At 40.8% G+C, this 23,916-nt stretch overlaps 3 protein-coding genes across 5 annotated transcripts; all 3 read left to right on the top strand.

The window, feature by feature from the left end:
• The first annotated feature begins 9,349 nt into the window (after window positions 1-9,349).
• gpx1a (glutathione peroxidase 1a) lies at window positions 9,350-10,640 on the top strand. The gene is made up of 2 exons (XM_015958913.3): window positions 9,350-9,789; window positions 9,959-10,640. The coding sequence occupies exons 1-2, from the start codon at window positions 9,565-9,567 to the stop codon at window positions 10,310-10,312; spliced, it is 579 nt and encodes a 192-aa protein (XP_015814399.3). The 5' UTR covers window positions 9,350-9,564; the 3' UTR covers window positions 10,313-10,640.
• A 688-nt stretch (window positions 10,641-11,328) lies between these two features.
• On the top strand, window positions 11,329-12,494 carry brk1 (BRICK1 subunit of SCAR/WAVE actin nucleating complex). The gene is made up of 3 exons (XM_015958914.3): window positions 11,329-11,503; window positions 11,876-11,958; window positions 12,029-12,494. The coding sequence occupies exons 1-3, from the start codon at window positions 11,386-11,388 to the stop codon at window positions 12,053-12,055; spliced, it is 228 nt and encodes a 75-aa protein (XP_015814400.1). The 5' UTR covers window positions 11,329-11,385; the 3' UTR covers window positions 12,056-12,494.
• Window positions 12,495-13,830: 1,336 nt separating this feature from the next.
• rbm5 (RNA binding motif protein 5) lies at window positions 13,831-20,985 on the top strand. Of its 3 annotated transcripts, XM_015958917.3 has the most exons (25): window positions 13,831-13,969; window positions 14,194-14,248; window positions 15,032-15,197; window positions 15,264-15,422; window positions 15,498-15,567; window positions 15,988-16,061; window positions 16,706-16,789; window positions 17,002-17,062; window positions 17,309-17,374; window positions 17,462-17,622; window positions 17,704-17,801; window positions 17,915-18,002; window positions 18,076-18,144; window positions 18,256-18,322; window positions 18,492-18,592; window positions 18,671-18,821; window positions 18,904-18,995; window positions 19,074-19,238; window positions 19,322-19,462; window positions 19,541-19,624; window positions 19,719-19,904; window positions 19,987-20,061; window positions 20,144-20,247; window positions 20,332-20,461; window positions 20,550-20,985. In XM_015958917.3, the coding sequence occupies exons 2-25, from the start codon at window positions 14,217-14,219 to the stop codon at window positions 20,673-20,675; spliced, it is 2,550 nt and encodes an 849-aa protein (XP_015814403.1). In that variant the 5' UTR covers window positions 13,831-13,969; window positions 14,194-14,216; the 3' UTR covers window positions 20,676-20,985. The 3 variants fall into 3 exon arrangements, with proteins under 3 accessions (XP_015814403.1, XP_015814402.1, XP_015814401.1); XM_015958916.3 differs by having other exon boundaries at window positions 15,032-15,422; window positions 18,907-18,995; XM_015958915.3 differs by having other exon boundaries at window positions 15,032-15,422.
• The last annotated feature ends 2,931 nt before the right edge of the window (window positions 20,986-23,916 follow it).

Below are 23,916 nucleotides of genomic sequence, written 5' to 3'. Positions count from 1 at the left end.
TCGAGGTCTTTGTTTCTCCAGAGGAGCTGATTAAAGAAGGTAAAAGTGAGAAAACCGGGAACAGAATATGAGATAGCCTAGGCTTGCACTTATCCTCTGTCTGCAGTACTTTTGTGGGTTTTTTTCTAAATCCTTCCCACTGCAAATTTACTGGTGGACAGTGTCCCCCTATTTAAACACCAAACACAAGTCCTTCTATGTGAGAGCTCTCTCTGGGGGCTCCTTGTGAAGTTGGTGAATGGCATCCTGAGGCTTGGACGCTAATGAGCAGATCATTACCACAATTATTCCAACTTAGATCAGGAGTTGGCTGTGATTGTGCAGAGGAACCAGGACCCACTGCTGGTCTAATTGCTAGCTTTGGAAAAAAAATAGAGCATAAGCATGACAAAAGTGTTTTGATGCAGAACTGAGGAGAACCCATCACTGAACTCTGGTTACATTCTATCAGGTTGCTGTGGCAGGTAGCGCGACTCATGTTGCGAATGACCGCAGTCACCAATTCTTGTCATGTGTCTTACCCATGTATGTCTGATTTTTGATTTGTGTGTGCTGAAACTCAATTTCGTTTCTCTGTATGTCCTGCACATGTGGTAGAAATGACAATAAATTACTTGACTTGACTTAAAACACGGTGAATCCACAAACTGTTTAAATTAGCCTATTATTAAATAATACAGGAAGAGAAAGTCTGGAAATGTTAACACTGAGAAACCCTGACATAGTTAAACCCTGTTACAGTAAACTCACCATCTAAATATCTCAAAAGAACACAATGCAGATGTGGCTTGGATGCATCAGAGGTGTTTAGGAACCAAAAAGTTCTCAGAAATGACTTATGCATCACTGATCAGCATGTTTGTTTATGTTTATATGTTTATGTATTTAGCAGACGCTTTTGTCCAAAGCGACTTACAAGTGATAACCGGCATGTTGCCCTTGAGGCTAACAACAACAATAACAACAACAACTTGACATCAGTCATGGAGAGTAGGGAACAAGGAGTGGACAGTCGAGAGGGGGGACGGGTGCAGGGAGGGGTGTTTGACCATTCACGTTATAATTTAAGTTCGGCCTTCACCACTCTCTAGCCTGAAACTGACTGAAGTGAGCTGCATGCCCAGAAAAAGACGTCACATGCAGCTTGTTCTTACGGAAATAAATATGGAAGCTACAAATGTCAGCATATCTAATCTGAAGTTGTTCTGTGATCCGAGTTGACAAATAGTGACAAAATGGTAAAGGAAAACTTGTTTTGTGCATTGTTTACAGATGATTTTCCCCCAATTTCCACCTCCCTCAGAGCAGAATTGTGACATTCGTCACACTTCAGTGACATCAAAGCCAGATGAAAAGCAACATGACCGATCAAACAGGGGAGGCTTTGAAAAACATCAGATATGAATCCAATTCAGGACCACATATGAAAGTGACCTGAATCAGACTTGTGCTCCTGAGAATGCCTTATAAAATAATCTGCCATGGATGATGACCACTTTTGCTTGCAGAATAAACGTTGTCTTAGACGATCTTGTGTTGAGAAAAGCTAGAGTCGCAACCGTTATGGTCAAATATTGAAAATAACGTTATGAACGATCTACACCAAAACTGCATGAATTGCCTCAACCTATTACGACTCAAGAGAATAACATCTTGTGAATAACCCTTGTCTACTACCATAATAGCATTTAGCTCAATAAATGTTTAACTAACTGAGTTTTAGCTACTTTGTGTTGACTAATATCAGTTAGCTTTGATAACCATCTTGGTTCCATTATTCAATCAGCTAGATGAACATCCAGTTTTTTTTTTGTTTGTTTTTTTTTGGGGGGGGGGGAGAATTTCATTCAGTGGTGGATCGCTTTTTTTTTCAAACATGCCACCACACACACACACACACACACACACACACACACACACACAGACATACAGGCAAAAAAATCACCACCTTCCTTTAACAGGTGACAATAAAATAATGGTGAGTTTATAAAAGCAATTCTCTATCAGACAAAAATCTGTTCCTCAAACTTGAATCTGTTCACTAAAAAAGAACACTGAATTAATTGAAAGGCTGGAACCACATGATGTTGGTTGAAGAGATTTAATTTTTAAACCACTTCAGCCTTTTAACGAGTATCACCTGATTTCATGATTGCTTGATTAGACCGGAGTTTTGGCTCCAACAACAAAATAGGAACTTTATTATTTTATCTAATGTCACAGTTCATATCATTTAGTTACATTTCAGAACAGCAGACTGGTGCAGGTATAGCAGCCAGTTGGATACCAGTTTTGGCTAAAGTGTGGGCGGATCACACTCTCATTACTTACAATCCAAAAACGCTAAATACAAGAAAACAATAACTGACTATTTTTATAAGATGGTCCATCTTTTTTAGTTATTTCCACATTATAAAACCATTACCCATCCAAAAAATAATTTCAAAAAGTGAAAACAAGGTGCTTGGAAAATCACTTAAAAGTATGGTTGCAGATCCAGATGCTATTATGTCCTGCTGCTTAGAAAAACATCGATTTTTGGGAAATGATGAGTTCAAACTAGGGGTGGTTTGATATATGGTCGGCCAATATATTGGGCCTGTATTCACTTTTTTTTTTTTGTATATATCGATATTAGCTTATATCTCTCCTTAGTTTAACCAATTTAAGCTACAATGGCAAATTTGGAAAACAAATTAGCTTAAATGTGTGGATTACTCATTTATATATTTGCATTGATCTCTACTAGGAATTAATGCCTTGCAGGCAAAACTCAGGGCACTAAAAGCCCACAAACCCCTAGCACAGCATGATCAGGCTGCGACATCAGAGCTGTGCTTCAAACGGGAGGATATGGAGTCTTATTTCCTGATAATTAGACATATTGCCTTGGATTGGATAAAAGCAATGTGACTATCACTGACTCTGTTTGCTTGTATCCCACATGTTTTAATGTTTTCTCTGTTTCAACACACCTGATTTCAATCAGCAGGTGATTAGCGGGCTTCTGGAGAGCTTGATGAGCTGATGCACAAGTGATTCAACTGTGTTGAAACAGAGAAACAACAAAAAGATGCAGGATACCGGCCCTCAAGGACTGGAATTTGACACCCCTGGTCTATAGAGAGCCAAAGTCACGCCCATCTACTTGGACCTAGAAAACAGGGACTGGTGTTTAGCGCTCTTGTGGGTTTCCCGTTCCGGCAGAAGCATCTCAGGGAAGATAACCGAGGGGAGGGTTGAGTGTTCCGTGACCATGTTCGCATTCATAACCTAGCTTGTTCTGTAGATTCGCTATAGCAGCTTTAAAGCACATCTCCACCCCAGGCAGCCCGCATTTCAAAATTCAATTTTAAATGGATATTTATGTTCCTGAATGATGTCTGCATAATAAATGCTCAAAATATTGTTTCAAATAAAATGTATTTTAATTTAATACTCTTAAATATTTAATACTAGGTCAGTGAATTAATTTGTTAGATTAAATTCGGCTAAATATCTGATTTGAACCAGTCATGCTGCCAGGGAGTGCTTTCTAAGAAGGAAACCAATAGTCAAGTGTACTGCACAATGTCAGTATAGCACAGCAGTTGATATATGCTAATTACATAACCATAACTAGTCAAAACATTCATGTTACAGCTCACATCAGTCCTTGAAATTTCTGTGTATTATTTAAGGCTCCTGGAGGGATGTTGTTGGGAACTAATCTACAATTTCTACTCTGATTCCAAGGAGCCTTTTGGGAAATGACAGCTCACAGGTTCAAATGGAAAAAAATCAACAAGTATGGATTAAAAGAAAACACATCCAAACCAAATATGCAATGATACAATCAGGAAACAAAACAGGAAAGTCTCAGCTGTTTCAACCAAATATCAAAGCAGCAATCTTTAAAATATTTATTGAAAACACAAAAAGTCACCAAGGTGCTTATTTTTGTTTAAAGGAGCATTTTAATACAATAACTAATATTAACAGGTGAGAAAGGACTTCCTTCACTTGACATAAGAATGACATTATTGCCATCTAGTGGCAACCTATATCATCTTCCACTTCATTTCTTCACTTACGTTATTTCACAGTGCTGTGATAAAGTGTTTCGCTTATCTACATATTTCTAGTGGTTTTGCTTCTTTGTTGCAATTAAAATTTCTCAATCATTAAGCAAATGTCAATGTCAGAGAAAAGTAAACTATTTCATTAGTTAATAAAAACAAGTTATGGAAACCAACCTAGTGGCATGCAAAAAAGGATTGCATCCTATTGTTAAATGACGAAATCACTGATTAATCCCATTATTTTGAAATCTGTGATCATTTTTACTCACAGGGCTGATTATACCTGATTTATGCTAAAAGACCTCAAAAAGCAACATGTCACGCCCAGAAAATAGCACACAATGAAATACTTTTTCAAAGCACTGTAACGTGTAACCCTTAAATTGATCACTTAATCTGCTAAGAGAATGTAAATGGATTTTCTTTTCTGTATCTCTCCCATAAATTAACATACATGTTTCAGAATTCAAGGTATTTTCTTGTTATTAATCAAAAATATGTAATATCTAGTCCACTTTATTGATATCATTTTAAATACTTCAGCCATTTTACTGCGGAATTTCAATTTTTCTGTACCTTATTTTAAAATAGAGAATTCCCAATATTTTGTTAAATGTTCATTTATGATATAAGTAATTAATATACTAATAAGTAATTAATTAACTTGTTAAATGTTCATTTATGATATAAGTAATTAATTAATTGAATTTAATTTATTCAGGACTTATAGTCCAATTCACAGAGGAAGGAAGGTTATTATAGAAAGTTATAATTTGCTGATTCACACGTATTATTTGACAAGTGTGTGAATGTTTACCTTTTTAGGGCCATCATAAAACACCTTGATAAATGAATGCCCTGGTCCAACACAACGCGCTTCTTTAAAAAATTGCCAGCTTTTTTTTGCATAGTCCTCCTTCTTGGAATTTGTAGGCAAATGTGATCTTGTTTAAGGGAGAACAGCAAGTTTACAGTGATGTTTGTAAGAAACCCTGAATAAAAAATACATAGAAGAGAGGCGGGAGCATTCGTAACAAACGCAAAGTGATAGTCAAAACTTTAAGCATGAAATGGAGTTATCCTAGTGGCTCCAATAAGAGAAAGAAGCAGCATGCTTCATAAAAGCTTTTATCTTCACTTCTGAAAGTGACGTTGTTTTTCGATGTAAACATCAAAAGGAAGCAGAAAGGAAAGACAATGGAAAATGTTTAAAGGGAGGAAAACAGACCAAAATGGAAAATAGAAAAAAAAATAACTAAGGCTAAAGCACAGGAGCGCTGACAGAAAAAAGAAAGCAGAGCAAATATTGAAAGCACTCAAAGGGAGGGAAATACAGGAAAAAAAGAGGAGGACTAATAAAAAGGGAAAATAACTCATGTCAGAAGAGGGGAGAGTTTCGCAAATCCAGTTAAAGATAAGATTGTCGAAAATTTAGTGTAAGGAGCCCCATGTCTGTGTTCGCCTTGGGACCCCAAATTGCTAAATCCGCCCCTGATTATAAGCCTGTATTTAAAATATTATGAATTAAATGTGCGTTATATGGAAGAACATCAGCCATCCCCCCACCCCCTCTGTTTCATTTGGGAGAGATCCAGAGGTGAATTCCCCTGCGTCCCTCCCTATTCTGTTCTTCACACACGGCGCTCGCCTATACCTGAACCCTCTCGGTGAGTAGGAGCGCCGGCAGCTGCAGAGGGCGCCAACGTGCTCGTTCGAATCCAGACTGTCATATCTGACAGATAGAAAACCATGTTTTGGCCATAGACTGTACATACATACATACATACATACATACATACATGGTTTTGGCGCAGGTTTCATTGTTGTTGTTGTTTTTACTCAGCGATTTTGCGCCCCCTTTGTGTCATGAAATAATAATAATAATAACAATAATAATAATAATAATGCATTGAACTTACATAGCGCTTTTTAGGGCACTCAAAGATGCTTTCACACACTCACATTCACACACTGCTAGTGATGGTAAGCTACTTTGTAGCCACAGCCACCCTGGGGCGGTCTGACAGAGGCGAGGCTGCCATTTGGCGCCGTCGGCAAAACAGGCAAGTTGGGTGAAGTGTCTTGCCCAAGGACACAACAGCAGAAAACCCCTGGCGGGAGCTGGAATCGAACCCTCCGATCATGAGGCAACCCACTGTACCTCTGAGCTACTGCTGCCCACAGCACAGAATGCCGCCCCGGGCAGCCGCCCGGTCTGCCCGTGCCTAAAACCGCTACTGCGATGAGCACACACAGACTCGACCAGTCCGACATGATGTTAGCTCACATACAGGAGTAGCAGCTAACGTTATAAATCGCTGCTACTGAACACTTAACACTGTCATAGGCGTCATTTTAACCGGGGACGCCGGGGACATGTACCCGGCAAAATTTGTGATTGGCAGCTGTGTCCCTCCCACTTTCAAAAAAGCCTGCTGATGAGGATTTTTGTTTTACCAGCTCAGATCTTATGGGGTCGGCAACCTGTTCCCATCAAAGAGCCATTATTACCCATTTCCCACGGTAATTTTGGACGGACCTTAATAAGCAGTGACTTAAGTGAAGCAGGCAGGTCGCGCTAGAAAATTTCGTTTAAAAAGACGTCATAAATGTTTCCCCCATCATTTTTATTTATAAAATATGAAGTAAAAACTCCCAATTTAATTTTCATTCATTTGTCATTAATATTTAGTCTACACCCGTGCGTTAAGTGGACCATCTTCCAGTAAAAGCAAAGCATCCAGCCCACCTCTCCAAATGCGTAAAATGTGCATCAGCCGCTAGTTAGCCTGATCATCATTTAAATACGTAACCCATCACCTGTCGTCTAGTCCACGCTATCAACATTATTTTAATTGGTCTGTGTGTGTGTTTTCCACTTCAAACACTGGTCTAACCAACCAGACCAGCGTGTCCAGTAACATATTAATGTTACAATTGAACAGTTTCACTTCATGTAGGCTAGGAACATTTCACCTGCCGTGGCCCGACCGCTTCTGCTCCACATAAACTTTGTGCGTGATCAAATGTCTCTACAGGTGCTTTCTGAGCTGAAGAGGCGATTCTGCCTCAGACTGGATGCGTCATGCGTCTCCATATTGGAGACGGGAACAAGCGCTGTTCAGCCAAAGTTTCATAATTTCATAAAAAGAACATTTTTCCAAGTGACACATCCCTCAGAGAGACCGGGTTTCCAGACCGCTTCAGTGGGAGGAAATCTTATCGCATGCACCGACCGTGGTTCTGCGCTGCGCTGCAAACCCCTCTACAGATCTTCAGCCCACTGTCCACCGTGGGCGCTCCGAGCCGCGCTGAACACAGTGTCCAGTATACAGCTCTGATGTTCTGATGGGAATCATTTCTTGATGGATTTAGTTACCTCTGCGATGTGCGTAACGATTAAAGCAGCTCATCTGTGTGTGCATCACTGCGCGTCGGGGTAATTCTTTCAAAACAACCAACATCTTTGAGTTTATCCGTCAAAATAAAAGTCAAATGTAAATATCTGTAACCTGCCATTTAACTGTTTTGCCTTCCTGTGAAGATTGTTGCAAAGAGAAACAATTAAACTTGATTAACCCCAGAGCCACGCGTATAAGCTGTACTTCGTGACTGTAAAAGAGGGGGAAACGATTTAATCAGATCCTTTTCTTTTCAACATGGTTTAATGTAGTTTCATTCAGTAGTTGCACCAATCTAACGAGACAGAGCCTGGATTTGTATTCTGAACAGTTTAAACTGGGGAAGGTCAGAAAAGGATCCGATCAATTTGTTTTTCCCTCATTTACAGTGACGGAGATAACGGCGCAGTACGCCTGGCTCTGGTGTTAATCAAGTTTAATTTTATCTCTTTGCAACAATTTTCACAAGAAAACAGAACAGTTAAAAGCAGGGCTTGTGTTGACCGGATAGTTCTCGTATTTGACCGTTTATTTTGACGGAGAAAGAATAGAAAGAATTACCCCGACGCATGCAGACGAACTGACATTTTATTCCACTTAAATCGCAGATGTAGCTAAATCACTCAAGAAAAGATTCCCATCTGAACATCTGAGCTGGACATTGCTCGCTGTCAGCGTGCACTAGCGAGCTGAAGATGTGGAGAGAGGCTTGGAGCGCGTCGCAGAACCAGAGCGCATGCGGGAAGATTCCTCCGACTGAAGCGAGACTTGTCACTTAGAAAATGTTCCCTGATTATGAAACTTTGGCTGAATAGTGCTTGTTCCTGTCTCCAATGTGGCGACACATCCAGGAGCCGTCTGAGGAGAAGCCCAGAATCTCACATCCTCGTCAGCTCAGGAAGCGGCTATGATTACGCACAAGCGTGACGCGTCAACCCGGTCTCACAGTAAGACCGGGTTGGAACTGTTCAGGTTTACGCAGACAATCTTAACATTTAGAATTGACATACAGATGTAAAATTAATGCAGTAAAATATAAAGCTTTTTATTTAAATATCCACTCATTATTTTACAAGCACAGAGAGCCGCATCAGATGGATGGAAGAGCCGCATGCGGCTCCAGAGCCACGGGTTGCCGACCCCTGTGCTAGCCTACTTTATTGTCCCCAGCAATTTTTAAACCCCACTCAAGTGTATGGTTATTGTCCCCAGCAATTCTGAAAACAAACTGACGCCCTTGAACACTGTCATTTCCTACAGGAAGCAACGTGTCTAAAATGCGTTTTGCTCCTTATTTACAAAGCCTGCGCGTGATTAAAAATGGTCAGTTTTAGCCTGGCAAGCCAGACTAAATAAATTTATTATTGTGGTGGTTCCAATGGAGCGTGCCTAGACCAAACTTTGCAAAGAAAGAATTTGGTCTAGTACACTAGGCTAGGTTAGTTTTCCTCTAAGGGCAAAACACCAGCTCACACAGAACTTCCTGGAATGTACCACTTTTACCAAGATAGGGGTGAGTATCAGAATGGCAATAGTGAAATAAATATATACTAAATGGTAAATTGGTTATTTGTATGAATACATTTATCAATATATACGTTTATTAATGTATTGTGTTAGGTAGTGTTTAAACCAATAATTATTTAAAATGTTTAAGGTTTTGTCTGTGTGTGTGTGTGGCTGTTGGTTGATGGAGGCATGCCAAATTAAGAATAACCCAAAATGGCGGTAAAGTTAGGGAAAAATTAATTACAATTTACTGCTTGTGTATTTCTCGCTATCAGAAGAACAGTGATTTTGGAATTCTAGGATCACATTGATTATTCTTTTAGTCTTGATGTTTTGGACGAAATGACATAAAACGATGACTTTTTTATGTTTCGTTCCTTGTAGCTTTACCGGTGCGTCGTCCGGTTAAACTCCAATCCAAGGCCAATCAGCTGTGCCCCCGCTGTGTGTGCCGGTGTATAAACAGAGCAGACCCAGTAGCGTAGTCTTGAGTGGGTGGGAGCACTTCTAGGCGAAGGTTGGACTTTAAGCCAACTTGTTAACAGGAAGAGCGCGCGTACACACCTTCGTGCGATTTACAAGATATCGCAAACATGGCCCAAAACTTGAAAAAGTTTTACAACCTTACAGCTAATCTGCTGACTGGTGAAGCTTTTAATTTCTCCACACTTAAAGGGAAAGTCGTTCTCATTGAGAACGTGGCATCTCTCTGAGGAACAACAATCAGGGATTACACTCAGATGAACGAGCTTCATTCTCGCTATTCCGCAGAGGGACTCGTTATCCTGGGTGTGCCCTGCAATCAGTTTGGGCACCAGGTAAGTTCCAGTAGATATACGGAGAAACAAATAATGCACAGTACTTGTTTTTGTTACTTGTAGAAGGGTTAAGGAAAGTGAATTAGTAGAGTGGTTTAGAATCAAAGGTGCTTCCACATTTAAATTCATGCTACTTTAATGTATTTAAATATTTCGATTTGCACAATAGGAGAATGCCAAAAATGATGAGATCCTGAGATCCCTAAAGTATGTCCGCCCAGGGAATGGCTTTGAACCCAAGTTCCAGCTCCTGGAGAAGGTAGACGTCAATGGAAAAGCTGCTCATCCCTTGTTTGTGTACCTTAAGGAGACGCTCCCAACCCCCAGCGACAATGCCACGGCCCTCATGACCGATCCAAAGTTCATCATCTGGAGTCCTGTGTGCAGGACCGACATATCCTGGAATTTTGAGAAATTCCTGATCGGAGCTGATGGGGAGCCTTTCAAGCGCTACAGCAGAAACTTCCTCACCATAGATATTGAGGAAGATATTAAGGAGCTACTGAAAAGGAGGATCAAGTAAAATGTGCTACAACATTACTATTGCTGGCAGTGAAAGATATCTGTCGTGACCACACTGGCTTTGTAATGCTTATCTGTAGACCCAGGCGTTTCGGGTATTTCTTCTTGCTTTCCTGCTCACAGTTGAATTAATTGCCACAGTCCAAATATTGTGAAATTTTCAGTGGTATATACTTGGTTTTTCAACCCATTTACTTAATGATGAGGCTCCTGCAAACCTTTTTGTGTAGGGAGACTCTGATAAAGATGTAAATGTCTGTATTTACCCCTGACTGTACTGCAATTGGAATATTAGTTGAAAAAATGAAATAAACATCTTTTATCAAACACTTTTTAAAATTACATTTATAAAACGCACATATAAATCCTAGATTTTCTTTGGTGTCCGACAAATGTAGGCAACTATATCTTTATCTCATTTCAATTTTACTTTTTGGCATTTAAATAGAAGCATTTGCATTGAGGGTTTTTCTTTACATGATGCATCAAACCATAAAAACTACAGATTATTGAAAATTACTTCTGGAGAATAAAACATCTCCTATGATTGTTAGATTCAGAAGGTATTTTTAATGTTTCTTATTCTCACATTTATACAACGCTGCCACAAGGTGCTACCTTTAGGAGCCAATTGAGGTTCACTGGTCCCAAAACAAACCTGGGCTTATCACATGAGACACCTCAGCCACACGTTCGTAAAACCTTATGTGTGTTTGCATCATAGACAACAATGTGTAGTCTGTGGCGTATGCACATGTGCATAAAATAGTTAAATAACTTTAATAGATTAACTTTCTCAACTAGATTTTTTGTCTTTGTTTTTAGATGTTTTTTAAATATTTTTTCTGTCAAAACTATATATATATATGTATAAATTTCATTTTCTGGGTTTTTCTTTATATTCTAAATTTGAAAATTGACAAAATAATCTTCACTTTTACATACAGTGTTTGAACCGAGCGAAATAAAAAGCAATATTTTATTGATAATTATGAATCTCGCTAAATCTCGTGCCCAGTTTACGCCCGATGGCGCTTCCTGGATGAAAGCTTCTGCAACGACAAAACTGCTAACATGGCTGGCCAGGAAGACCCCGTTCAGAGGGAGATCCACCAAGACTGGGCGAATCGAGAGTACATAGAGGTCATAACAAGCAGCATCAAGAAAATCGCAGACTTTCTCAACTCGTTCGGTGAGCTTTTAGGAAAAGCTACAAAGGATTCGACCGCTGTGTTGTAGAAATATTTGAGCTGGAAGGTCGCGCTAGCTAGAGAAGCTAGCTGTCGGGCTGCTGCTAACACTGATGTTGATGTTTTTAAATGGCCACTCCCAGCTAGCTCGGACATTAGCACCGAGCTAATCGCTTTGTTTTAAAGGGTAATGATATTTCAAAGGAGAATTGCGTTTGCTTAGTTTATTATATTTATTAATTCAAGTGTCGAAGCTCTGCCACATCTTTAGGAACACAATAGCTACCAGTGAAGTTCATCTTCAATCAGTGCTCCCTACAGTTGTATCGTTGATATACCAAACTAACATTCAAAATAAATTTTAACCCAAACAGATATGTCTTGTCGGTCCCGCCTGGCCACTCTAAACGAGAAGTTGACAGCACTGGAAAGAAGGATCGAATATATAGAAGCAAGAGTAAGTAGAAGAATCACAGTTAGATGCATTGTTTTGAGTGATTTAATCAAGCAATTATATCTCTTTTCAGGTGACGAAAGGAGAAACCTTGACCTAGACTTCCATCATGAGGATCCTTAATATCTAACTACTTCCCCACCCTTTACCCTGAATTATTTTGGACTAAATGTGCTGGACTCCACTGTCCTGTTTTGGGGATTATGTGGACCATTTTTATATTATGTGACTGAGTTTTGTGTTTTTATCTCATGGCACATTTGTAAAATATATATAAAAACATGAAACAGATTCTGTATTAGTGGCACAAACACCATCATTAGATTTAAAATTGATCTCCATAAGTATTCAAAAGATATTCTGGGACTAAGTTGTGAATCTATTGTCAGCAGTATATATACAGTATGCCATTACTAAATCAGAGACATAAAGAGGGAACATTCATGTGTGCCAAGTTTAACATTGTCTAGTCTCCTTTATTTGCCTGTTTGGTAAGGTTTCAGACTTTAAATACTGAAATAAAAGCTATACGATGATAATACTTGATTTTCATCTTATTTTAAGTACTCCATTTGGTGTTTAAATTTAATTCAATGGCTAAGTGTGAACAAAAGCTACTAAAACATCTGTCAAGTAAACAAACATCAAAGATAGTTTGTTGCATAGATAAGTTAGATGCATTGGTTATGTGTATCGAAAAAGTCCACTTACATTAATGTGAACCAATATTAAGAAAAATAATTGAATATATCTATCCATTTTCATCCGGAGTCGGGTCGCGGGGGCAGTAGCCTAAGGCGAGAGGCCCAGACTTCCCTCTCCCCCAGCCAATTCGGCCAGCTCCTCCGGGGGAATTCCCAAGGCGTTTCCTGGCCAGGTGAGACATAGTCCCTCCAACGTGTTCTAGGTCTACCTTTAGGTCTCCTCCCGGTTGGACGTGCCCGGAAAACCTCAGCAGGGAGGCATCTTGACCAGATGCCCGAGCCACCTCAACTGGCTCCTCTCGATGTGGAGGAGCAGCGGGTATACTCAGAGCCCCTCCCGGATGACCAAGCTTCTCACCCTATCTCTAAGGGAGAGCCCAGCCACTTTGCGGAGAAAACTCATTTCAACCGCTTGTATCCGCGATCTTGTTCTTTCCGTCACTACCCAAAACTCATGACCATAGGTGAGGGTAGGAACGTAGATCATCTGGTAAATTGAGAGCTTTGCCTTCTGACAGCTCTCTCTTCACCACGACAGACCGGTACAACACTCGCATCACTGCAGATGCAGCACCAATCTGCCTATCTATCTCACACTCCAGTTTTCCCTCACTCGTGAACAAGACCATACACTTAAACTCCTCCATTTGGGGCAGGTCTCTCTCTCTCTCTCTCTCTCTCTCTCTCTCTCTCTCTCTCTCTCTCTCTCTCTCTCGACAGCTGTACATTTATGTGCGTTTAAGAGTAAATAAAGTAGTATTTATAGTATCTCATCGAAGTATGCTGTCTACCCTGTGTAAACTGACTGGGAACTATTTATTTGGTTAACCATAAACTATCGTGAAAACGTCGAGAAGTTAAAGACAAGTATCACCCAAAATTGCAAAATGGCGGATTTTGATAACTGGGTAAATTTTGCCCTGAAACTTACCGTTCAGGCATACTTCTGAAATTTCTTATCCAAGTTTAGATTAACATAAGGATAATTAATTAATGATATGCATAAAAACGTACTAAAATATTAATTTTACTCATGGCATAAATCATATCGAAGTCAACATCGAATTTGTTATTGTTGGAAACAAACCGACTGGAATTCAGGACTGCCTGTAAGGCAAACTCAGGGAATATTTTAACCCAATGAATGCCCACCCTGTTCTGCCCCCGATGCATTGTGGGATAAAGAAGGTTCTGGCGTCGAGCTGAGAACGTTTCTCCAAAGTCAGATGTAATTTCATCCCACAATTTACTGAATGGTTCAATAAAGAAACTTTTTTTTGCATTTTCCGGCGACAGAAGAACATAATTTGGTAAGTTTTTGTTTAATTACACTTGAAGCGAACTGCAGGTTGTCCATGGACTCATCGGCGTTATTTGCGTAACGCAGAAGCGGTGTCCATTTTACGTTTAACAGTCATTATTGTGTGTGTTTTTTAACCACGTCTGGCTTTAAGATGTGACGTTGATCTTGAGCAGTGAACGAAATGGCCGAAAGTTGAAATAAAAATGTTGTTTTCTTGTCTTTGTGTTTCAGGCAGCTGTTGCGGGAGTATACTCATGTCTTCGGAGAAAATGGGAGCTGATAAAAGGTACGTTCATCTGTGACGGAAGTCGGAGCAGATGCGTGGTATCCCGGCCGTCTCTTCCTTAACCATTGTATGTACCGATTGCGATAAAGACCCAACGATTACACCACATCATCAGAAATCCCAATCCATGTCTCCTGATAGTGGGTTGGTCGCATCTGAGAAGCACAAACAATTAAAACTATTCAAACTAATAAAATGTGTTTTCTTTATCTGAACCCGACGATCACACCTTAGTTTCGTTACACTCGTTCAACATGTTTCATTTTGTATAATTACGCAGCATACATTAGGGATGTGGAAAAGTATCTATGCACTCAAATATCGCGATGTTTCGTGTTTTGAAACTGAGTCAAGTAGTATCGGTTTTGTAAATCTGGATTTTCTCGGAAACATTTACTTTATTTAATTTATTTTTTGTGGTGCAGTTCTATTTCCGACCACTAGTTGGCAGCAATTTTTATCTCCTTCAGTCTGACGGCTAGCCATCTTATATAAATGAATATATAGGCCCAAACACAATACTCCACTTCCACCCTTGCACCCTTCAATTGCGTGATCCCGATATGGGTCTCCATAACCCAAAAAATAAATGGCTGTGTATTGAGTGATAAGTAATTTTCTGATGGATACATGCCATTAATTTAACATGATGTGTGTGAATTTTAAAGGCACGTTTTGATGCCAACAGAGCAATGTGATGGACAAGCCGTCGTCTTCCCCCCCCCCCCAAAAAAAAAAAGTGGAAACACCGCTATTCATTTAATTTTACACCTCTTTGAACAGGATTAGTCGGACCGAGCGCAGTGGTCGGTATGGTTCTGAGCAGTCCCGTGATGAATCAGACTGGCGAGACAGACGAGAGAGGGACCAAGATCGTGATCGCCGCTGGAGTGATGAGAGACGTGACCGTTACGATGGTGATCGCAGAGGGTCTCGAGACAGTCCAGAGGTACCCTCTCTAATATCTTTAGGCTTTTGTTTGTATTTTGTTTGTGATAATGTTTTTGTTTTGCAGCATAGAGAAAGAAAAAGGCGAAACAGTGACCGGTCAGAGGATGGTTATCCATCAGACGGTGACTACTCTGAGCAAGATTACAGACGGGAACCAGGGGACGACAAGAAGAGTAAGACCATCATGCTTGGGGGTCTGTCTCCTCACACTACTGAGGAAGATGTAAGTGTTTCATGTCTGGTCACCCAAAGAAAAGTTCTATAAAACTGTAAATTGTAATTTCAACATTGTGTTTAGATCCGTTTTGCCATAGACCAGTTGGAGGGACCTCAGCCAGTGGACGTCAGACTGATGAAAAAGAGGACAGGTGAGAACCGGGTGTAAGCCAGATCCGAAACCTCCCACCCCCCCAGAGTCTTTGACCATAGGGCAAATCTGCTTCCATTCAGACCCATTTTCCCATAGCAGCCAGGGCAAATCAGTTAAAGGGATTAAAAAAATAAATGGAATAAAAACGTTTTAATGCAAGACTTGTCATTTCAGTACGTTGTGGAACTCTTGAAGGTAAGTGAGAACAGCAGTAATAGTTTTAGGACAGACTGAAGCACTTGTCTATCAGTGTGGTATTCATGAGGATTTCTTGCTATGGTAAAACTCTTAAAGGCGTGGCCTATTGTTTACCAAACTTGGCCTGGGTCGTGAAGCAGTTTGTGGAAGAGTTTGAATAATATGCCCTTGGACTCTTAACTAACACACCCTCCCGTCTATATTTGAATGCTGTCTCTAGGTATAAGCCGTGGTTTCGCCTTCGTGGACTTTTATCACTTGCAAGATGCTACCAGATGGATGGAGACCAATCAGGTTGCTTCACAATCGCCAAGTCTAGTTTTAATCTTGGGGATCTGGAGAAATTACCCTAAAGGCAACCAGAATGTGTTCAACATGTAGTGTGGAAAAACTATAGAAAAGAAAAACAGTTGATAGAATGAATACCACACAGAAAATTCATGTTTGTGTATTAATTTCTGTGATTTGAAACGTATTTAACAAACTGAGTTTAGCTAATTATTTAGCAATTAATATAAAAAGTGCAGATTTGATTCATTCTTGGTCAATATTCATTATAAGAAAATATTTACTTCATTAGAGATGACAGATTTAAGTTCCAATTCTTTTTTTAGGCCAACTCTTCTAGGGATGGGGATTTTTTTTTTTTGTGTCTTTTTTTGTTGTTATGGGAAGTCCATAGAAGTTGATTTCAAAGCAGTATGAAAATGTCTTGCTAGGATCACACTGTATACACACTGCCCCAGCCTAGTCTGGGCACTCGGGTCCCAAACACCTTAAATCCTCTTTACATCCAGCTCACTTATGCCTGTCTTTAACTCAGAGGCTGTCTGTTGGGGGTCCCTCTCCCCGTTCTCTCCCTTCCAACACTGCTTGCTCCAAATGATTAGATCATTTCTCACCATGAACTTTTGAGTGATTTGGCTTTCCTCTTTCAGAAACTCCTCATCATCCAAGGCAAGGTCGTCGACATGCACTTCAGTAACCCTAGAAACAAGTATGAAGACTGGCTCTGCAACACTGTAAGTATTTTGTTTTCCTAATCCCAAGCACACATGTGAGAACTTCCTGTTTGTTAGGTTTGCTTCATGCTTTGTTGGAGATGGACGTGCGTAAGGATGATGGGTTGCTATGGTGCGCTGCACCAAAATAGATTCCCCTTTTCCCTCTGCAGCAGCACTTTTCCAGCCTGCAGTTGATGTGTAATAAAAATGATGTGAACGGTTACTTGCAGTGTGGCCTGTACAATTTCCGGAGGAGGCTGAAGTGCTTCAGATGTGGAGCAGCCAAGTCTGGTAAGTAGCTGAATCAGCGAGAGGCCAACCACTGCAAACATCTGGACTAGCTGGCCCTAAAGTGCTGGGATGTAGAGACCAAAGACTTCTATCGTGTCCCCCCTCCTAACTATTGACATGATGAAAGCTAGTTTATATTTCACATGTTGGCTCGTTTTTTCTTTTAGACTTTATCTAAACTTATTTCACAACACCTTTCATCATGGCTTTATTGATAATCTTACTACTTTGTAATTCTCTCAACAGATGGTGAAGCTAGCAATAATGCTGGAGCCTCTGAATCTCAACCCAGTGGAGATTTCTATGGCGACAGTAAGAACTAATCAGATGTCTAACAGAGTGGGACGAGAATATCTCCATCCATGAGGCAAAAACCTAACGGCGTCTCTTGTCTCATAGCAATCATCCTAAGAAATATCACCCCTCTGACCACGGTGGAAGCCATATTGTCCGCTCTGGCGCCATACGCTAATCTGTCATCCAACAACATTCGCCTCATTAAGGACAAGCAAACGGGCCAGAATCGAGGTTTTGCTTTTGTTCAGCTGTCCTCTCCTCTGGTAAAGCATCCTCATCCATATACAGATGGAAACAAAAGTAAAGAAATAAGTTTAAATGTGTAATGTGCCACTTTTTCACAGGAGGCTTCTCAGCTGCTAACCATCTTACTAGGACTGCAGCCTTCATTGAAGTTGGATGGGAAAACCATCGGGGTGGATTATGCAAAGAGTGCCAGAAAGTGGGTGCATTTAGTGATACAGGAAAAATTCAAATCTGCAAGTTTGAGTGATTTATTAAGATTTAACAGCAGAGGATTGATGGCCTTAAAAACTTATCCTCACCTTGCATTAGGAATCTCTTGCTGCCTGATGGGAATCGTGTCAGTGCCTTTTCTGTGGCCAGCACGGCCATCGCAGCAGCCCAGTGGTCATCAGCACAGGTAGACTCCTTTTCTCTAACCTGCTTGTTCTAATGTCCGAGTCGCTGTTCGATACTCATGATCCACCTCACAGCCTTCGCAGAGCTCCGATGGAATGTCCGAGTACGCCTACCTTCAAGAAGGATACGCTCCGCTACCACAGGTCTGTGTGACAAACTGCTTCTAAATCTGTTCAAATCTTTTTTTAATGAAAACAGGATTTCTAGTGAGTCTTGGGTGTTCTACGTTAACTTTTGTAACAAACGTTCTACAGGAATACCAGACCTATCAGCAAGGAGCTGCTGGCGCCAGTACCTCTCAGGGAAATGGACTCCTGGGAGGTAAAAGATTCTTTCATCACTCTGAGATTGATTCACATGGATGTTTTTGTCTTTATTGGGTTCTTGGGCAGTTATGTTGCATTTTTCTTTTTACTAACAAGCACAAAGAGCAGGATTTGATTATATTTGCATGATGAGCTCATAGAAACTCTTCTGTTCCCAACTGTAGCTGCTCCGGGTGTTAAGATTCTTCCAGCTGCAGTTGGAGTTGTTCTCTCACAGAGTGCCCAGGTCTACCAGCCGCATATCATCGCCCAGCCTACTGTAAAGGTAACCAATGCTTCTTGTTAGTTCTGTACTAAACTATTAGATGTTTAATTCCTTCAGTAACTATATTGCTTATTATAGGCTCTGCCGCTTGCCCAACCACTGGAGGTTAAAGCCCAAACTGGACTGGTACCAGCAGTGATGTCTGTGCCAGTTGTAGCTGTAGCTGCTCCTCCGATCGGTGCTTCCAGCACAGCGCCCCCCGCTGGACAGGCTGTAGACATCAGTACAGGTACATGGAGAAATGACGTGCTTGTTTATAACGTGTGTAATATGTTTTGTGTTTTTAAAAGATTTATTTTTATATTTCCCAGCAGCTCCTAACATATCCAATTACCAATACGACGAGTCTTCTGGCTACTATTATGACCCTCATTCTGGCCTCTACTATGATCCCAATTCACATGTAAGGAACATGCAGCCACTCTGTTTTGTCATGCGTGTAAGACCTGATGTTGTTTTTAATGCTTTGGGTTTTTTGTAGTATTATTACAATGGGCAGACCCAGCAGTATCTTTACTGGGATGTGGAGAAGCAGTCATACCTACCAGCCCCCACAGGAGAAAACGACAAATCAAACGGATCTGCAGCCGGAAGCAAGGAGCCCAAAGAGAAAAAAGAGAAACCCAAAAGCAAGACCGCACAGCAGGTGGCGACAGGACCATCACATTAGCTTATAGAGCTGTTGCTTTAAATGTTTAGTTCTCATTTTGTTGAATTTGAATCTTTCAGATCGCTAAAGACATGGAGCGATGGGCTAAAAGTCTCAACAAGCAGAAGGAGAACTTCAAGAGTAGCTTTCAGCCCATCAGTCAGGAGGAGAGGAAAGAGGCAGCAGCAGCTGATGCTGGATTCACGCTGTTTGAGAAGAAGGTATCTAATAATATAAACATGCTAGATGTGTGAAACATTTTTTACTCCTAAAGAGTAAACCCTTTTGTGTTTTTACAGCCGTGTGGTTTAGATCGACTCACGCAGGAAGTGTCGAGGAGCGCGGAAGAAGAGGCACCGATGAGCTCGGCTGCTGCTTCAAAGGTGAGTCTTTCTGTTTTGTTTTGTTTTTTTTCTCTTTTCAGGGACAAATAATTTAAACAGGACTAAATAAGGACTCATGCTGTGTTGTGGACAGTGTGGCCTTGTGGCAGCGTACAGTGGAGACAGTGATCCAGAGGAAGGAGGAGCAGAACTTGATGGCGGTGATGGAGTCCAAGACAAGTTGACGGACTGGAAGAAGTTGGCTTGTCTTCTCTGTAGGAGACAGTTTCCTAATAAAGAGGGGCTGGTTCGACATCAGCAGCTCTCCGACCTCCACAAGGTATGGTCTCCTTTATGTCTTCAGAGTTTGAGCCAGAAATCTCATTCGTTCACGTTCTCATTCTGGGTTCGGTCTCTTCTAGAAAAACCTGGAGGTTCTTCATAGATCCAAAATGAGTGAAGCAGAGCTGGAAGAGCTGGAAAGAAAAGAATCTGAGGTTCTGTCTAACATCGGATCCTTTCGATTCTTTTTGTTTTTCATAATTTCCTTATTAAAGATGTTTTTTCTTCCATAAACAGCTGAAATACAGAGACAGAGCAGCTGAAAGGAGAGAAAAATATGGCATCCCAGAGCCTCCAGTACCTAAAAAGAAGAAATTTAGCCAGCCAGCAGCTGCAGCTGTGTAAGCATCACTGGTCATTGTTGGTCACTAATCTGATTTCATGTTCTGTGAAAAAAATGTTGACATAAATATTTTTGTTTGCAGTAACTACGAGCAGCCCACGAAAGACGGCCTTAACAGTGATAATATTGGGAACAAAATGCTCCAGGCCATGGGTTGGAAGGAGGGCAAAGGTCTCGGTCGCAACCAGCAGGGCATCACTACTCCTATTGAGGTATTTACAGCTGCATTAGCTGGGTCATCAGCATTATTAACCAGAATAAACTCTAAATGGGTCTAATATCTGTGTGTTTCCTGTTCAGGCACAGCTAAGAACTAAAGGAGCTGGGCTCGGCACTAAAGGCACCAACTACACCCTCTCTCCTTCAGACACCTATAAAGATGCGGTTCGAAAAGCCATGTTTGCTCGCTTCACGGAGCTGGAATAGTGAGATGGGGTGGTGTTGATGTGGTGATCTGTATTACATCCGCTTCCTGAGGCACAAAAGTCTTCATAAATAACCCGTGAGGAGTTTACCTCCAACCAGACTAAACATCTGTCAGTTTACTGACATCAAGGAAATAATTTATAAGATGTACATGAGCATAATTAGTTCTTTCCTGGTTTACATAGTTGTCTTTTTTTTTTTTTTTTGTAAATCTGATCTATTATATATTTTTTTTGTGTTGACATGTTCAGTTTGTACAGTTTATACAAAATGTTGTCAAATTGTAAATAAAATAAATGGTGAGACATGATTCTTTTCTTTTTTTTATTTGTTCTTAACATACATCTTAACTTGTAAAACTAACAGCTGAAATAACAAAAACCACATGAAGTTGGAAGCTAAAACAAGATTTTAACAGCTTATGGCTAAGCTGTGACGTTTGCATTGTTCTCAAAGAGCTTCCCTCACATTCAGACCTACAGAGAGTCTACTAACCAGCTGCATAAGGGTCTGGTGTAGGAGATGCAACGCCTCAGACTGGATGTCCCTGCAGGATCATGAGAACAATGGAGAAAATCACTGGGACCCCTCCATTCAAGATTGGCCACTTGAGCCTGACCAGAGTACAGCACGGCACCTGAGACGTCCCCCATCCCCACCATGCAAGCTTCTGCAGGACGTCCAGATTCAGAGACTGCTTCTTTCCCCTGACTGTTGAAAACCCTCAGGCTATAAATACAAACTCACCAGCCCATGCTTGGGAAAACACCCCCACCCTCCAAAAAATATCCTCATGTTTTCCCTCCACATCTTATAAGAACCTTGGAGACCATAATATGCTGCAATGGTGATGTCCCTCAGTGCAGTAGCTGATTACACAGTCACTTATTTTTGACTCAAGGCAAGAATTCTTTACTTGGACTTTTAGTCCAATTCAGAGAGGTAGAAAAACATTGCAAGATAAAAGGAAAGGAGAACAATATGACATGCTAGAGACAAAATAATTACGAGAACAAGAGATAACAGTAGTGTGGAAAACCTATAAATTATAGTAACTCCCTGTCTAAAAACAAAGACTGTTATAGCAGTGTTCCCACATCTTTGACTGGTAACGTATTGCACTGACAGGTATTTATTGGTTAGATTTAAAACAATCGCATTTTTAGAATTGTTCAGCCTACAAATAAATTTATAAATACAATTTCTTAAGACGACTTGTAGGGCGCTCACCCTCGCATTTGTAAGTCTCACTTGCACTTGTCCATCTAGGCTTCCTGATGTGACAGGGTGAGCAACCTGTCACTGTATCCTGATTGATCATGCACCCTGGCTACTTGGCCATGGGGATATGTCTTTGGTTGGCTGGTTAGCATGCGTGACTCTCACCCGGGAGTCTGGGGATCGAATCCCGCCCGGGCCCTCACCTTTCTCCACCCTGCAACACTTACAATCAAATGCAGAGCATCATTATAGGCAACCTGCAGCATAGCATGCTATCAATGGTTCTTATCATTAGTCCATAGGTGGGCCATGTACAGCAGGTTATGTTTACTTTATCAGAGCAAGATCCAAACACTCAAGCGAGTGTATTACACTGAGCATATAACACACAGCATTGCCTATACATGTCATCATCATCTGTCATGTGCTCAGTGGTGATATGACCAAGATATTTGACTTTCTTGGTGACACTAATCACAGGGTCTGACATATACAATTCTAGAAACTTCATTTGCTTGTCCTCCTTGGCCTGGTAAATCACTACCACACTTTTAGCTGCATTATACACAATGTTGTGTTCTACTCCGTAGTCAGAGCTGCTGCAGACCAGCGGTGCTCGGACTTAGAACCACCAAGTCATCTGCATACATCAGATGATTTATGACAACACCACCAGCACAACCAGTCCTGCAGGCCTTTAACCTCACTGATAAGTCATCCATATACAGGTTAAAAAGAAGAGGAGATAGAATCTCCTATCTCTGAGGTACTGTTACCCCATTTTAGCTGTAACATTTGTGACCAATAAACCAGGATGTATACAATGTATCTTGGAACCTCTCTTTGCAGCAGCTTTATGAGCAGTTTCCAATGGCTAACTCTATCAAATGCCTTGGATGCATCTGAAGCACATAGAGAGAGAAGAGTTCATGTCTGTACCAAGCTCTGACTTAAAGCCAAACTGATTATCTGTGATTTTTAAGATGTCATTAATTCTGTCCAGCAGAATTCTTTCCAAGACTTTAGAGAGTATGCTAGCCAGAGCAACGGGCCAATAGTTATCCATGCTACCAACTCTCCCACCCTTATCTTTCATCACTGGGACCAATAGAACAGCTAGCATTGAATCAGTCAAACATCCAAGCAAGAAAAGATGAAAGGCATGTAGCAAGGAGTGGTGCTAATCTACTGCTAGCATGCTTTAGGTGTTAAGCAGGTATGCCATCCAGCCCAGCGGCTTTGTCATTAGGTAGTTTAGTACAGTCTTCCCCAACCCTGGTCCTCAGGGCACACTGACCTGCATGTTTTCCATGTCTCTGCACCTGATTTACATCGGCTCCTCAGGAAGACATCAAGTGCTGCAGATTGCAGTTAATCACTCATTCATGCAGAGACACACCAGTGTTTGAAAGGGCAACATGGAAAACATGCAGGACAGTGTGCCTTGATGACCAGGGTTTGGAAACACTGGTTTAGTAATAGCTTGATGGACCTCATGTGACATGATTTCAGCTATACTTTCACTTTGGTAAAAACTACAGATTATCTCTTTAATTCCAATAAATGTTTAACAAATCATTAGGTGATTCAAAAGCCATTATATGTGACAGTTAACTGTCTGAAAAAGGCTTTTTAAATCTGATTTTGTGTATTTTAGCTTTTCAGCCAGTCACCTGTAAAATTCATACAAATAACGTTTTCCCTGCCCCCCGTGTGCCATCCTTATGAAGTGAAACATCATCCTCTGTAAGTTTTTGATTTCATGAACCTCGTGTTGCTTCCATTTTCTTATATTTTCACTTCTTGGGGAGAAACGTGCACACCGGCCTCGGGACATCAATAGAACTTAGCAGCACAGAGTATGTGTAGATTTTGTTCGAACATCTTGGTATTTGAGCACCGTGTGGATGTCTCCACATACTGCGTAACGCAACCCCTAAAATCCAGCAGAGAGAATAAATATTAGAACATATGGTGTCCAAAAGCAACAGCCAGCTGCTGTCTTTGAATGCAGTTTGGC

The sequence above is a fragment of the Nothobranchius furzeri genome, chromosome 3, assembly GCF_043380555.1.
Source record: "Nothobranchius furzeri strain GRZ-AD chromosome 3, NfurGRZ-RIMD1, whole genome shotgun sequence".
NCBI lineage: Eukaryota > Metazoa > Chordata > Actinopteri > Cyprinodontiformes > Nothobranchiidae > Nothobranchius > Nothobranchius furzeri.
The sequence above is the reverse complement of the archived record's forward strand: the minus strand, read 5'-3'. Positions and strand labels throughout refer to the sequence as shown.

What these genes read in the sequence shown, in the direction of transcription:
- brk1 (XM_015958914.3), top strand. Translation starts at nt 11,386, where the DNA reads ATGGCTGGCCAGGAAGACCCCGTTCAGAGGGAGATCCACCAAGACTGG. An exon ending in AGACTTTCTCAACTCGTTCG is followed by an intron (nt 11,504 to 11,875) that starts GTGAGCTTTTAG and finishes TAACCCAAACAG; the next exon opens with ATATGTCTTGTCGGTCCCGC. An exon ending in TCGAATATATAGAAGCAAGA is followed by an intron (nt 11,959 to 12,028) that starts GTAAGTAGAAGA and finishes ATCTCTTTTCAG; the next exon opens with GTGACGAAAGGAGAAACCTT.
- rbm5 (XM_015958915.3), top strand. Translation starts at nt 14,217, where the DNA reads ATGTCTTCGGAGAAAATGGGAGCTGATAAAAG. An exon ending in AAAATGGGAGCTGATAAAAG is followed by an intron (nt 14,249 to 15,031) that starts GTACGTTCATCT and finishes CTCTTTGAACAG; the next exon opens with GATTAGTCGGACCGAGCGCA. An exon ending in TCACGCTGTTTGAGAAGAAG is followed by an intron (nt 19,463 to 19,540) that starts GTATCTAATAAT and finishes GTGTTTTTACAG; the next exon opens with CCGTGTGGTTTAGATCGACT.